General features: G+C 47.6%; 2 protein-coding genes across 12 annotated transcripts in view; one reads left to right on the plus strand and one right to left on the minus strand.

The window, feature by feature from the left end:
- The window catches only part of ZRANB1 (zinc finger RANBP2-type containing 1), a 56,169-nt gene extending 52,264 nt beyond the window's left edge, over window positions 1-3,905 (plus strand). For both annotated transcript variants that reach the window (XM_068140191.1, XM_068140190.1), the window contains exon 11: window positions 916-3,905. In XM_068140191.1, the coding sequence (XP_067996292.1) occupies window positions 916-1,134 (219 nt within the window). In that variant the 3' untranslated portion in view covers window positions 1,135-3,905. The remainder of the gene's footprint in view (window positions 1-915) is intronic.
- CTBP2 (C-terminal binding protein 2) overlaps window positions 1,708-12,786 on the minus strand; it is a 161,744-nt gene continuing 150,665 nt past the window's right edge. For 9 of the 10 annotated variants that reach the window (XM_068140184.1, XM_068140185.1, XM_068140183.1 and 6 more), the window contains 4 exons: window positions 11,842-11,972; window positions 10,963-11,090; window positions 9,971-10,088; window positions 1,708-8,071 (listed from right to left, as the gene is read on the minus strand). In XM_068140184.1, coding sequence (XP_067996285.1) covers window positions 7,891-8,071; window positions 9,971-10,088; window positions 10,963-11,090; window positions 11,842-11,972 — 558 coding nt within the window. In that variant the 3' untranslated portion in view covers window positions 1,708-7,890. The remainder of the gene's footprint in view (window positions 8,072-9,970; window positions 10,089-10,962; window positions 11,091-11,841; window positions 11,973-12,786) is intronic. The other variant, XR_010987565.1, reaches the window with a different exon arrangement.

Genomic DNA, 12,786 nt, shown 5'->3' on the forward strand with positions numbered 1-12,786 from the left:
TGATTCTGACACAAATGTGAGACTGCAAAATACACCTTGCTTTAAGGGATGCAACATCAGTGTTGGCCAGTAGAATCATAGAATGTTTTGAGTTGGAAGGGATTGTAATGATCATCTAGTTCCAACCACCTGCCATGAGCAGGCACACCTCTTCCTAGACCACATTGCTCAAGGCCTCATCCAACCTGGCCTTGAACACTGCCAAGCTTAAATCCTCTGCAGTTTTTCTGGGCAATGTGTTCCAGTACCTCATCACCCTTATGGGGCAGAATTTCCTCCTGATATCTAATCTAAATCCAGCTTCTTCCAGTTTGAAGCCATTATCCCTCATCCTGTCACTCCATGCCTTTGTAACAAGTTCGTCTCCAGCTCTCCACAGCCCCTTTCAAATACTGGAAGGCTGCTCTAAGGTCTTCCTGGAACCTTCTCTTCTCCAGGCTGAACAATTCCAACTCTCTCAGCCTGTCTTTGTAGGAGAAGTGTTCCAGCCCTCTAATCATCTCTGTGGCCCTCCTCTGGACCTGCTGTAACAGTTCTATGCCCTTTTTGTGTTGGGGGCTCCAGACTGGACACAGTGTTTTAGTTAGGGTCTCTCCAGAGCTGAGCAAAAGGGCAGAATCCCCTCCCTTGACAAGTGTGGGAAGGCTATATTAGAAATACAAGTCAAGAAAAGTTAGAAGGGAAGAGTAGCTGGAGAATATTTCCAGAAACTTCAGATGGTGGTTGAAAATAGAGCCTGGATCATTGTGGCTTTTGGAGAGTCCCAGCTGGGGTGGAGTTGTATGGTAGCACCAAAGGAACTGTGTTGCTCCCCTAGGCCTGGATGTCTCAAGAGTATCACAGGTGGCTTGTTCAAAGCCTGATGGTTGTGTCTCAGGGCTCATTCTCACCCTGTTCTCTCTCTCTCCCCCAAAGATAGGCAATGAGGAGCAGCAGGAGAAGCTGCTCCGGGAGTGGCTGGACTGCTGTGTGACAGAAGGAGGGGTTCTGGTCGCCATGCAGAAAAGCTCTCGCCGGCGCAACCACCCGCTGGTCACCCAGATGGTGGAGAAGTGGCTCGATCGCTACCGGCAGATCCGTCCTTGTACGTCCCTGTCTGACGGCGAGGAAGACGAGGATGATGACGATGAATGATGGTGCAGAAACGGAGACGAAATGAGCGGCGCGGAGCACCTGCCCCAGAGTTAGCATTGTGCTCCAGCAGCTCGCTGTGGGACGACGCGATGGGAGGGGGACCCGTGCTGTGGAGGACTTTTGTAACCAGCATGGAGAGAGTGGAGAAGCTCATGTGCTGCCCGAGGAGAGCGCAACGGGCTGGACTGCCCTTTGTATCCAAACAAATAAAGAGAAACAAAACACAGCTAATTTTATTATCAACACAGAGGGAAAAAAAAATACCAGAAAACACCCCCAGTTTTAATTTCTGATTGTAAATCTGTCTATAAATGTCCTGCATGTGGTGGTGTAAGAGATTGCGTGATGAGAAGAGCTAATCCCTGCCAAGAAGTTCAGCTAAGGGCACTTAAAGCACACATTAGATGGAGAACTCTTCCTTCCCGGATTCTTTTGCAGTAGAACTTGGTCTTCTGTGTCACCTTAGACCCTCTTGACACATTTCTGTCAAAGGCCCTTTTATGTGAAACCTCACTAGTGCCCAGGTCAGGTTGTGAGGTTGTTTTGTTGTTCTTCTGTTTGGGGTTTTTGTTGGTTTTTTTTTTTTTTTAACCCTTGCTGTTTTTATTTTTTCCTTCTTTTTGTTTGCACAAAATCTCCACAGCAAGTCCTAAGCAAAAAAAATCCACATCCATTATTTTACTAATCGTTTAGTTACTGCTGTGCCCCTAGAATAAAACCTAAGCTCTACAGAACAAACTGGAAGAGAAGCTATTATTTTTCTTTTTATCTTGGATGAGTGGAATGGTTTTTAAAAGTTTGGTTTGTTTTCCCCCCCCTTTCTATTTTTTTTCCCCCCCTTCTCCTAATAGTTGCTAGATTCAATATACATAAGGATATTTATTCAGAGAAGTGACCTAAAATAGAGGGATTTTTATTCCAGTGAGCGTATAGCTAAACAAAATGGTGTGAAATTGGGAGAACTTGGACATGACCGAGAATTCCACATTGCCAGAACTCCACCTTGCTGTGACAAACGATGTTGTTACCATTTGTTCTTTCCTCACAACATGGCTGCCAATGAAAACCCACCCCTTGGATTTTAATTTATTGTTGTGTTTTGGTTTTGTTTTTTAAAGGGTTGCTCCTCAGTCATTTAAATCCAGCGAGAACAGCCGTGGCAGTTCTGACTAAAAGAGAAGAATCTCTGCTCAAGTTGTTTCTAAAAGCACTGTGTTATGTATTTCTCAGTATGTAAACCTGGGAATTTCTTGCATGTTGGTTGATGTGGCCATACTTTAAAACTTCTGTAAGCTCCTGAGATTGTAAGTTCAGAGTATATTCTTCAGTAGAAATTTTATTATATTTGATAACTTTAGCCATGTAACCTGTAATGGATAAAGTTTATCTAAAAATCTCACTTAAAACACTAAAGGTCAGTGCCAGTTTTTACATGTTCAGTGCAATTCAGGTTGGTCTTGAAAAGCACTTTTTGATGGTGTGGTGGTTGAACGAGGAATTTTGCCGTAGATTAAGTTTGTTTTCTTTAGAACTTGGCAAGAAGCCCCCATAGCACTGTTTTTGTGTAGTTCAGAGCTATGGAAACCCTGAGGAACTTGCTGCTTTTTCTTCCAAATGCTGCTTTTGATGGTGTTGAAATGTGCACAGCTCCTCCGTGAACTTGATGGTGACACCAAACACATAGAGATGATGAAGTACTGTATTAACTTCACAACCCTCCCATCACAGATTCCACTGAGGTTTGTTCTGAAACGTCTTCAGTTGTTTTGGCCATCAGATCTCCTCCAATGGGTGCATGCTCAAACCTTCAGGTAAAAGGATGCATGCTTCTCTGTGATGTACCTACAGCTGACCTGAACTACATAGGCAGATACTAAAGAGGTTCTTCACAAGCACATGGTCCTGTTTCAAGTGTGCTTTCTAAATTGGTATTTTTGGGTTGGTGGTGGGGCTTTTTTTTGTTTGTTTTTGTTTGTTTGGGTTTTTTTTAACCTTGCAGTGAAATCCTCCTATACTGTGTCCAGCTGAGGATATGAAGGTTTTCTGTCAGGGGAACTGAACACAGAGTAAGCTGGGATGAGAATTTCCATGATCTGCCCTGGCCTGTGCTGTGCTGGCATTGCTGAAGTGTAACGTACTACACTTCTGGAGGTCCCTCTAGTTCTGGGCTAACTGTGCCAGCTGTAGAAGTTCTTGTTCAGTGGCTAGATTGCTGTAAATTCAGATTCCAGCTTACCCAGCACTAGCTTCCTGTGCAGACCACCGTCTGAATGGGCAAAAGGATGAGCTCCTGCCTTTAGTAGGCTCTTTCAAGGGGTGTGCAAAATGCTGTGCAGAATTTGAAGGTCCCACCCACCCCCTCTGCTTTCTGCAGCACTTTTCCATTGAAGGAAGCAAAGCTTCCTTGTAACATGGGGAGAATAAACAATGTGAAACTCTACTTTGAGCCAAACTTGACAAGCATGCCTTCCCTCATCTCCCCATCCCCCACCAGCACTCCACCATAGCAGGTGGAGGTTCACCATGCAGTCAGTTCAGGTGTTCCTCAAACGCATGCGCCGCGTGCTCCGGTCTTTATCTCCTCCTGGTTTGAGAGGACAGTTCTGGTACTTCAGAGCTCTTGGCTTTCTTGGTCGCTAATTGTTTTGTTCTGATGTGCTGTACAATGGTTTGTTCAGGTGAAGACACTTCACCGGTTGCTTTGGAACTGGTGAAGCATCAAAGTAATCCAAACCTCATGTACCTGTAGATTAAAGAGATGCAAACCCCTGCTTTGTGCTAGCGCAGTGCTCAGTGTATGTTCATGGGTATTCTCTCTCCTTCAGTCACACACCTGCAAGGTGCATTTGCAGATGCTCCTTTGCAGCTTGGTGGCAAGTTCTGCTCTTTTCAGCCATGCAGAGATGCCAGCAACCCTGGGCTTCTCAGTGGTCTTCTCCTCACGTTACTGCTGGCAGCAGCCCACACTTTCCTGGCACAGAACTTGGCTTCTCGTTGCTACCTCCTTTACATCTGGTTGGTTTGTCATGGTTTTATTTATGAATTCTTCCATGAAAATCCCTGTATTTCTTTTTGGTTTTAATATATTAAAATTTAGTTGTTCTGGATTCTTCCAAAGTTCTGCTGCACGGCTTCTTACAGGTATTTCTGGATTGTGTTTGCTCCATTAACAAAACTGGTTTGTGTGCATTCAGAGACCCTCATTTAATTGCTACTTTTTCTTTTCTTCCCCCCTTGTTTAGTGATTTCCCTTAGCCCCCTTTTTTTTCTTTTATTTGTCTGTTACCTTGAAGTTGCCTCTTTTTGAGCCTGCCTGCCTGAAGCATAAGTGAAGCAGCAGCACCCAACTTAGGCAATCAGCTGTGCATCTCCCATGTCCTTGCCCAGTAATGTTCCCTTTGAGAGCCGCTTCCTGCTGTGGTTTCATCATGATGATGCTCTTCCCCTTCCTCTTCCATGGATCTTAGTGTGTTTTCCTGGTGCTTGTGCTGCAGGTGCTTAAAACCCAACAGTGAAAGAGACCTTTTGAAACTAGTCTGTTACCAAAACATGCCCTGAAGTGTGAGACCTTTGGGATGTCTCAATTTCTCCTGGTTGAACTTGGCAGTGTTGGCTTAATGGCTGTACTCAATAATCTTTAAAGGCCTCCTCCAACCAGAGTGATTCTGTGATTGCAGCACTTCTGTAGCAGCCATCTGCCTACACTTGCATCGCTCCTTGGGTTTGGTTGAGAGAGAGATTGGGTGTTGGATGAAAACTACACAATTGACTGTCCTTGGTGGGGTCTGAGCTCAGCCTTCTGTTCCCCTGACACAGCGTCCACCACTGGCAGCAGATGACTGAGGAACCAGCACAGAGATCATACCACACAAAATTACTTGCACCCACCTGTGATGTGTCTGCTTATTTAAAACCAGCTCAGAGTACAAGAGCAAGTTTATTTTTAAAACAGCTCTAAACCTTCACATCATTTAAGTGTTTTCATTCTTACCATCATTTTGCTGGTTCCCAAACACCTCTGTAATTAACCTGGTTTATCCTTCTGCTTTTGTGCACTGTGGAGGGGTAATCACTGATGTGCTGTGTGGATCACTGACAGAGTGGTCGCTCCTCTGACAGGTGTCCCCCTTTTTAACATGTTTGAAGCTGGCCACTAGTTTTCAGTTTAATTTAAAGCAAACAAAATACAGAGTTTGGTAACCTAGTCATCTCTTGGGTTCAGTTTGTTTTTCAGTACCTTTCAAGACCAAACTCTTGGGGCCCATCTAAGGCCATGTGTGGTAGCAATATGACTGGAAAAAAATGGGGTGGAAACCATAGACTAGGCCTCTTGTTTGGTGAGGCTGGAAGCTCCACCTGGAAGCAGCACCTCTTGGGCATGTTTTCAGTCTTTTTCCACGGCCATTTGTTACTGCTTCATTATTTGAGTAGGTACCAAAAAAAACCACGTTTGAGGTTTAGCTGCCTGTGTAGGTTAATGGAAAGCACAGTGATTGATTTATCCCCCCCCCCCCCCGCTGAGACTGCTGCTGCTGTCCCAGTTGATTTTAAATATTCACAAATGCCAAGTTTACAGCTTGAAAGCTTGGCTAGGACACTGAATTCAGCATGAGTTTCCCCAGCAGTGCAATCCTGAAGCTGACCTGCATGCAGAAACTGAGTTTCTACAGCATTTCTTGAAGTCTGCTGCAGGAAGCCAAGGAGAGAGCCTTGGCTGATGCCAGCCATGGCTGTCTCTGTGTTACTCTTCTGCTGAGTGGCAGGAGCAGATCCCAGCTGTTCTTGAGGACAACTTAGATATTAGACTGGATATTAGAAAAATTCTTCACAGTGAGGTTGGTGAGGCACTGGAACAGGATGCCCAGGGAGGTTGTGGATGCCTCCTCCCTAGAGGTGTCAAGGCCAGGTTGGATGAGGCCCTGAGCAATCTGACCTAGTGGCAGGTGTCCCTGCCCATGGCAAAGGGGTTGGAACTTGATGATGTTTAAGGTCCCTTCTAACCCAAACCACTCTACGTACTTACCTGCTCTATGCTGCGGGATCCTATTTGGTTTTGGAGGAGGGCAGACCGTGGTCAGAACGTTTCTGTCCTTCACTGTGCCTTCTCAGTGTCCTCAAGCCGAGGTGCTGGACTGCAGGGAAAGCTCTGACCTTCCAGAAATTATAGAAATTTTGTCACTTTTTTTATTGAAAACTGCACTGAACGCTAGATGTCCACCTTTACAATAAACAAATACAGTAACGGTAACACTCTAAAAACAAAACATACTTCTGATAGCCATTGGTTTCGCGGGGGGAGGGGAGGGGTGGGGAGGGGTTGGTTTGCTTTTGTTTGGTTGTTTTTTATGTTTTAAGTTTGGGACAGTTTGAAGATTTCTTTGTCGTCGCCGTTTGTCACAGAAACAGGAATGTATTCATACAAAGGCTCTTGGTTGGCCGTCGTTCGCCAAACAAAAAGGCCATGATGACTCACAAAAGACTATGCGTATAACAACATGTAGCTACTGGATACAAACCTAAGAGGATTTGTTAAAATCAGTCACGTCTAATAGCACATCTCGAAGTGTTCTTGTATAAAATAGCACGTGAGGAAAAAGAAGACTTTTTTTTTTTTTCTTTTTATCAATGTCTAAAAAAGTGGGGGGGTTTGTTCATAGACAGTCTGACAAGTTACCATAAAAAGTGTTTTCCTGAGACATAAGGAAATGCAACATTATTCTTGAACCCTTTCCAGCTCAAGACTTTTTTTTTTTTCTTCTTATTTTTTTTTTCCACTTGATAAAATAGCTGCAGATTTTAAAACTGAGAAAATATATTTGAGTACAAATAGTGTGTGAAACTTAATACTTTCTTCTATTTTTTTTTCTTTCCTTTTTTTTTTTTCTTTTTTTCCTCCTTTTTTTGTTTTGTTTTGTTTTGTTTTTGTTTCTGTCTTGTCTTTTTCTCGCGTCGTCGCAGGGCGCAGGTGAACGCACAGCTGCTTTACTCAGGGCGTTGGGCAGAGAAGCGCCTGGCAGGTTGGGTTTGGTTTTGTTGGGGTTTTTTTTTTCTTCCTTCAGTGCTACAGGAGCTCTGTCTGCCCTCCCCATCCCATGGATCCTGGCTGGAATGGTTAAGAACTTAAACCTGGCAGGAGGAGAACTTCTGTTACATGTCACTGGCCCTGGGAGACTGCAAAAAAAGGATCATTATTGTGGGGGGGGGGTATTTAGGGTTGGTTTGGTTGGGGTTTGTTTTTTTTCATCTTCCACTTCTAAGCCAGTCCTGATGCCTCCTGTTAGAAGAGGTAACCAGACCCAAGAGTGAGGAAAGGACTGAAGCCACATCCTGGTTTCCTCTTAGCATTTCTGGGCTAGCTCTGTAAGGATGGCTTAATGCAGTGGTTTGAAAACAGGTGCAGGAGCCCTGTCCTCCCCGAGCAATTGAGGGGGGGGAAGAAAATTCCTATTTTTTATTCATGTGATTGATGCACAGATGAAGGAAACTTAACACACAAGAACAGAAGTTGACCATTAACGTATCACATCCTAGTTTTCAGCGCTTCAGTACGTAGGTGACTGCTTCAAGGCTTCTCCCCCGTCTTGACTGCTCCGTCCCGTGGTGGGTAACACTGGATCACCACTGATGCCTCTGTCCGAAGTCAGCGTTACGAATTGTGTATCAAATGCTTTTTTCTTTTCTGTTTTCCCCAGTTCAGGTATAACTTCTCCAATGTCTCTTGGTCCTAAGTTTATTGAAGGATTTTTAAATTATCTGCTATTGCTCGTTGGGATGTTCCCTGTTGTCCCCGTGTTTTGTGGGCTGGTTGGGAGATGGAGCTTGGGAAGGGTGTGCCACTGTGGGAAGGTTGTGGGTGACGGGGATGCCTCCGGGGATGATGCCCTCCATAGCTGCCGGTATTCCTCCCGGTGTGACACTGACCATCCCAGGTGGATACCTGGGAGAGGGGACAGAGAGAGGGCAGGTTTGTCACATCAGACAAGCACCAATCACTCCACCACCACTGTGGAAAAAATGAGCAGCAAAGAGATTCCACTTCTCCACTGGAGCTGAGTTCAGTTTCTCTTTCAACTACAAGGGATGTCCTGATGTTAAACCAGTGCTGCTGTGACTTGGGTACATGTCCTCCACTATGATACTGGGAACTGCATCTTGCTCTGAACCTTCTAAGAGGCTGTTGACCCATAAAGCAGCCTTTCTTCAAAAACTGGGTAAGGAATCAGCTGGAATGCTCTGTGAAACAACCAGATACTGGTATGCTGCCTTCATCATCCCTGTGTGTGAAGCTCTGAACACCTGCTCCTGGTTTGTAAGCTTTGTCTCTTTAGAAGGTGAGCTTCATCTTCCTCAGATGTAACCAGAGAGCACAGAGAGCACAGCTGAACCCTAGCATTGGCCCTAGCCACTGTCCTTCCTAAGAGCAGAGTGAGTTGCACTGTGCAGACTGAGCTCAAGAAATGACACCCAGTTTGAGACAGGAGAACTGAGAATTTCTTGAGCTGTCCACAGGAACGATGTCATGCGGGGGCAGTAAGGCCAAAACCCTCAGGGGGTCAGTGGGACATAAGGGACAGTGGCAGAGGGCCACTGCCATCGCCTTAGGGAGAGGCAGAGAAGGAAGTCAGGAAGGTTCTACCTGCCCAGGAAGGTGCTGAGCTGATCCCAGCTTACAGGGGCACCAGAGCGGTGGCTCCTGAGGAGCTTAGCAAGGATGAAGCACCCCACAGAGAAACAAGCTGTAGAGGCTTGTCCTCAGAGCAATGACATTGTCCACATCAGAGCAGACAGGAGCAGGACCAAGCGGGACGACTTCATCAGCTTTGGCTGTTTCAGTCTCCATGTTGTCAGCCAAAGTGGGCAGTTGGTGCCTGTGACCTGTCTGCAGGGCCATGGCACAAGCACTGCTCGGGGCTGTGCTTTCCCAAGGGCTCTGCTGCTGGGTGTCCTCTTGCCTGCTGCTGCCCTCTAATGTGACCTGATGTGCCCCACAGGGCTCTTTGTATCTCGAAGTATTTCTGGCAATGGTGACATGCGGAAGGCTGCCCGTGCTCCAGCCGAGTCCTTCAGTCCTGATGTCTCCTGTCAGCATGCTTTGAGCTGGCCAAAGCAGAGCAATATATACCCCTAATCTCAGGGATTTAGGTGGAAATGAGACCACCTAGCTGTGGATCTGTATCTGGAGTTTTTACCTTGGCTCATTAACCCACAAGCTAGGCCATGCAGGGTCACAGTAGCCAGGGCATGGCAATCACTTCAGTTTAGATGTCATGTCTTATTTGCTGTGGGTTTGGGGAGTCTGGCCACTTGTGGAGATGGTGCACAAGTGACTGCTGGTCCACCAGGATTGGTGCTTTATAACTGGGAGGCCTTATAACAGTGTCCTGTGATAGAATAAGGAGCAATGGGTACAAACCAGAGCACAGGGGCTTCCACCTCAACATGAGGAAAAAATCTTTACTGTGAGGGTGACAGAGCAGTGGACCAGGCTGCCCAGAGAGGTTGTGAAGTCTTACCTGTGGACTTTTGAGACGAGGATGCATTCCTGTGTGACCCGCCCCAGGTGATCCTGCTCTAGCAAGGGGGGTGGACTCAATTTCTGGAGGTCCTTCCAACCCCTACCACTCTATGATTCAATAAGCCTATGTTTAAATCAGGCAGCATCAGTAATCCCAGTGAAGTGACCTCTGCCCCCCCAGGGAGGGGGATTTTGCCTGCTGAGCCAATCTAGCAATTAGTTGTTGCTGGGGCTTTCAGCCTGGCTTTTTGTAGGTGGAATCCCAAACTGCAGGGGAACCGGCAGCGTGGCAGGCCGCGGTGGTCCTGTTCTCCGGCTTACCTGTACGTGGCACCATTGAGCTCTGGATGGATTGCTTGCTGATCTATTACTGACCACGGAGCTGTTGTGACAAAGAATTCCTTATTCACGCAGTTCCGTAGGCTTTCCGGGATGCGCCCTGGAGTTGGTGAACAAGGTAAGGATGTGTCAGGCAGCTCCTACCCCTCTCAGCTTCTAATAACCTACAGTTTTCTCATTTCACTGCATTTGTCAGTGTAACGGATGGGGGAGAACATCCCCTGTCCCTTGTTTCAGGTGGCTATTTTGGCTGTCCCAAGGTGCAGGGTCGAAGGCCAGTCTCCTCCCCTCTGTTCCAACTCTGTTTTAAGAAAAGCTGTTCCCTTGAGCCCAGGGTTAGCCAGATGTGAAGCTATGCCTGCCACAGCAGCAAGGATTTCTCCATGCATTTGCTGGAGTAGCAAGACCACCACCTTGGAGCAAGCTCGGTTACAGCAAGAGTTGGACACAGGTGCCTTCAGTGCTTTGGGACTTGGTAGGCAATTGGCCATGGTCTGCACTGTCTTTTGGGTTATCACTATTAAAAGGGGCATCAATTATTGCTTCACTGCCCTTTTCAACCAGAGAGGTTGTGGAATCTCCTTCTCTAGAGACTTTCAAAACCGGCCTGGCCATGTTTCTGTGCAACCTGCTCTGGGTTATCCTGCTTTGGCAGGGGAGGTTGAACTAGATGATCTCCAGAGGTCACTTCCACCCCCTACCATTCTGTGGTTCTTCCCAGTCACAGACACCAGTCTTTGCCATGCTCAGAAAAGTGCCCCACTGCTTAAAAGAAAATGCACAAGCAACCCCCTCACCCAACCACAAGCATGCCCAAATGACAGCGAAGTCAAGCCTAGTTTCTCAGATATTTCTCTGGGACAAAAATGAGGGTGGGATCCTCTTCCCAGTCTCCTGCTCAGACAGGCAGGGTGAAGCCCTCTGTCCTTCCTGGCTCCCACTCCAGGCACACCCAGGAGCTGTGGGGCTGGTACCTGTGATGGCACGCCGTATTTCAGTAGCAGCAGCTTCTCTCATCTCTAGTGATGCCTGCTCACTGTACCAAGCCGTGTGGGGGGTACAGATTAAGTTAGGAGCATCTTTCAATGGGCCTTGAGCAAAACTGGGAGCAGTGGGGGAAAAAAGAAAGAAAGAAGATGGATTAGTGTTTAAAGAGAGGATAAAAGATGTTACAAATTACAAGAGGCTTGTGGCCTGCCCTCTATGTACGCAAGCCTAGAGCCCCAGCACCTCTCCTGCAACACCTGAGCTAGAAGGAATATCCTGCCAGCCAGGAGCTCCTGTGCAGGACACAAACTGAAAATGCACCAAACCTCCCATCCATCAGGGCTGAAAAAAACAACCTACTGCGTGGCTGTTCTTAATGCTCCCACAGGAATAAATGCTTGGGGATGTCTCTGCAGCAGTGTGGAGGTGCAGGGACAGGCTGAGGGTCACCTAGAACAGGGTGGGAGGGAGTAAACATGGTGGTTGCCCCTTTGTAAGAGCACACAAGCTAGCTCCTTGTCCTGCCCCACATGCATTTTGCAGTGAGAGGAGCTGCACTCACTTAAACCCTTCCCATTCCCAGGCAGCAGCAGCCCGTGGGCAAAACTGCCCAGTGCTCCCACAGTGACTCTGCTCTCATGCACTAGTGACAGCTTTATCTTATTTCAGAACCCAGGCTAATGGCTTGCTCTAACCTCCCAGTGTCCCTTCCAGCACTTGTAGCCTGCTGTGAGGTGCCACAGCCTCTTCTCAAATCATCAGGACCATCCCCCAGCCCTGGCACCGTGTGACAAGGCACATGGGTGCTGTGCACCCTGTGGACAGGCCACCACAGACAGCAACCCAGGAGAAAGGCAGAGCTTTACCTGAAGGGTTCTGACTCGTGCACGTCGAGCGCAGCCCCTCGTATCCGACCCTCCTTCAGGGCTTGAGTTAAGGCCTTTTCGTCCACCAGCCCCCCGCGTGCCGTGTTCACCAGGAATGCTCCCTGCCTCATCTGGTGGTGGGCAGGAAGAGAGAGACGACTGTGAGCTCAGTGAAGTGACCCAGGCCTCCCCTCCTGTGGACAGGACTGTGCCTCACTTTTTGTACTGAGTGGCTCCTACTCCATAGAAATTCCCATCCTGGTGCATGTGGGCGTTCTATGGAAAGTCTAGGAGCTAACAAAACTTGGCTTGCTGAAGAGAGGTTCTCCTCCCCCTCTGCTCTAGTGATGCCATACCTGGAGTACTGTGTCCTGTTCTGGGCTCCCCAAGTCAAGATAGGCAGGGAACTACTGGCAAGAGTCCAGCAGAGGCTACAAAACTGCTGAGGGGACTGGAGCACCTCTGGGAGGAGGAAAGGCTGAGAGACCTGGGGCTGTTGAGGCTGCTGAGAGGGGATCTGATCAATGCTCTGCAATATCTAAATGCCGCGAGTCAAGAGGATGGAGCCAGACTCTTTTCACAGATACCTAGTGACAGGACAAGGGGCATCAGGCACAAATTGGTACCTGGGAGGTTCCATCTGAAGATGAGAAGAAACTTCTTTCTTCTGAAAAGTGCTGGAGCCCTGTATGAGGCTGCCCAGAGAGATTGTGGAGTCTCCTTTGGAGAGATTCTAAACCCACCTGGTCATGATCCTGGGCAACCTACTCTAGGAGAACCTACTTTAAGCAGGGAGTTTTGGACTAGATGATCTCCAGAGGTCCTTTCCAACCCCCACCATTCTCTGATTCTGAGGGAAAAATGCTCTCTTGCTGTCTCCTCCACGTCATGGGCTCTCTTATCTGGTAAACACCGTGGGGAGGGTGGCAGGGTCTTGGTTGCCAC

Source organism: Melanerpes formicivorus, unplaced genomic scaffold (genome assembly GCF_026170545.1).
Source record: "Melanerpes formicivorus ecotype bairdi unplaced genomic scaffold, bMelFor1.0.p_v2 SCAF_6, whole genome shotgun sequence".
NCBI lineage: Eukaryota > Metazoa > Chordata > Aves > Piciformes > Picidae > Melanerpes > Melanerpes formicivorus.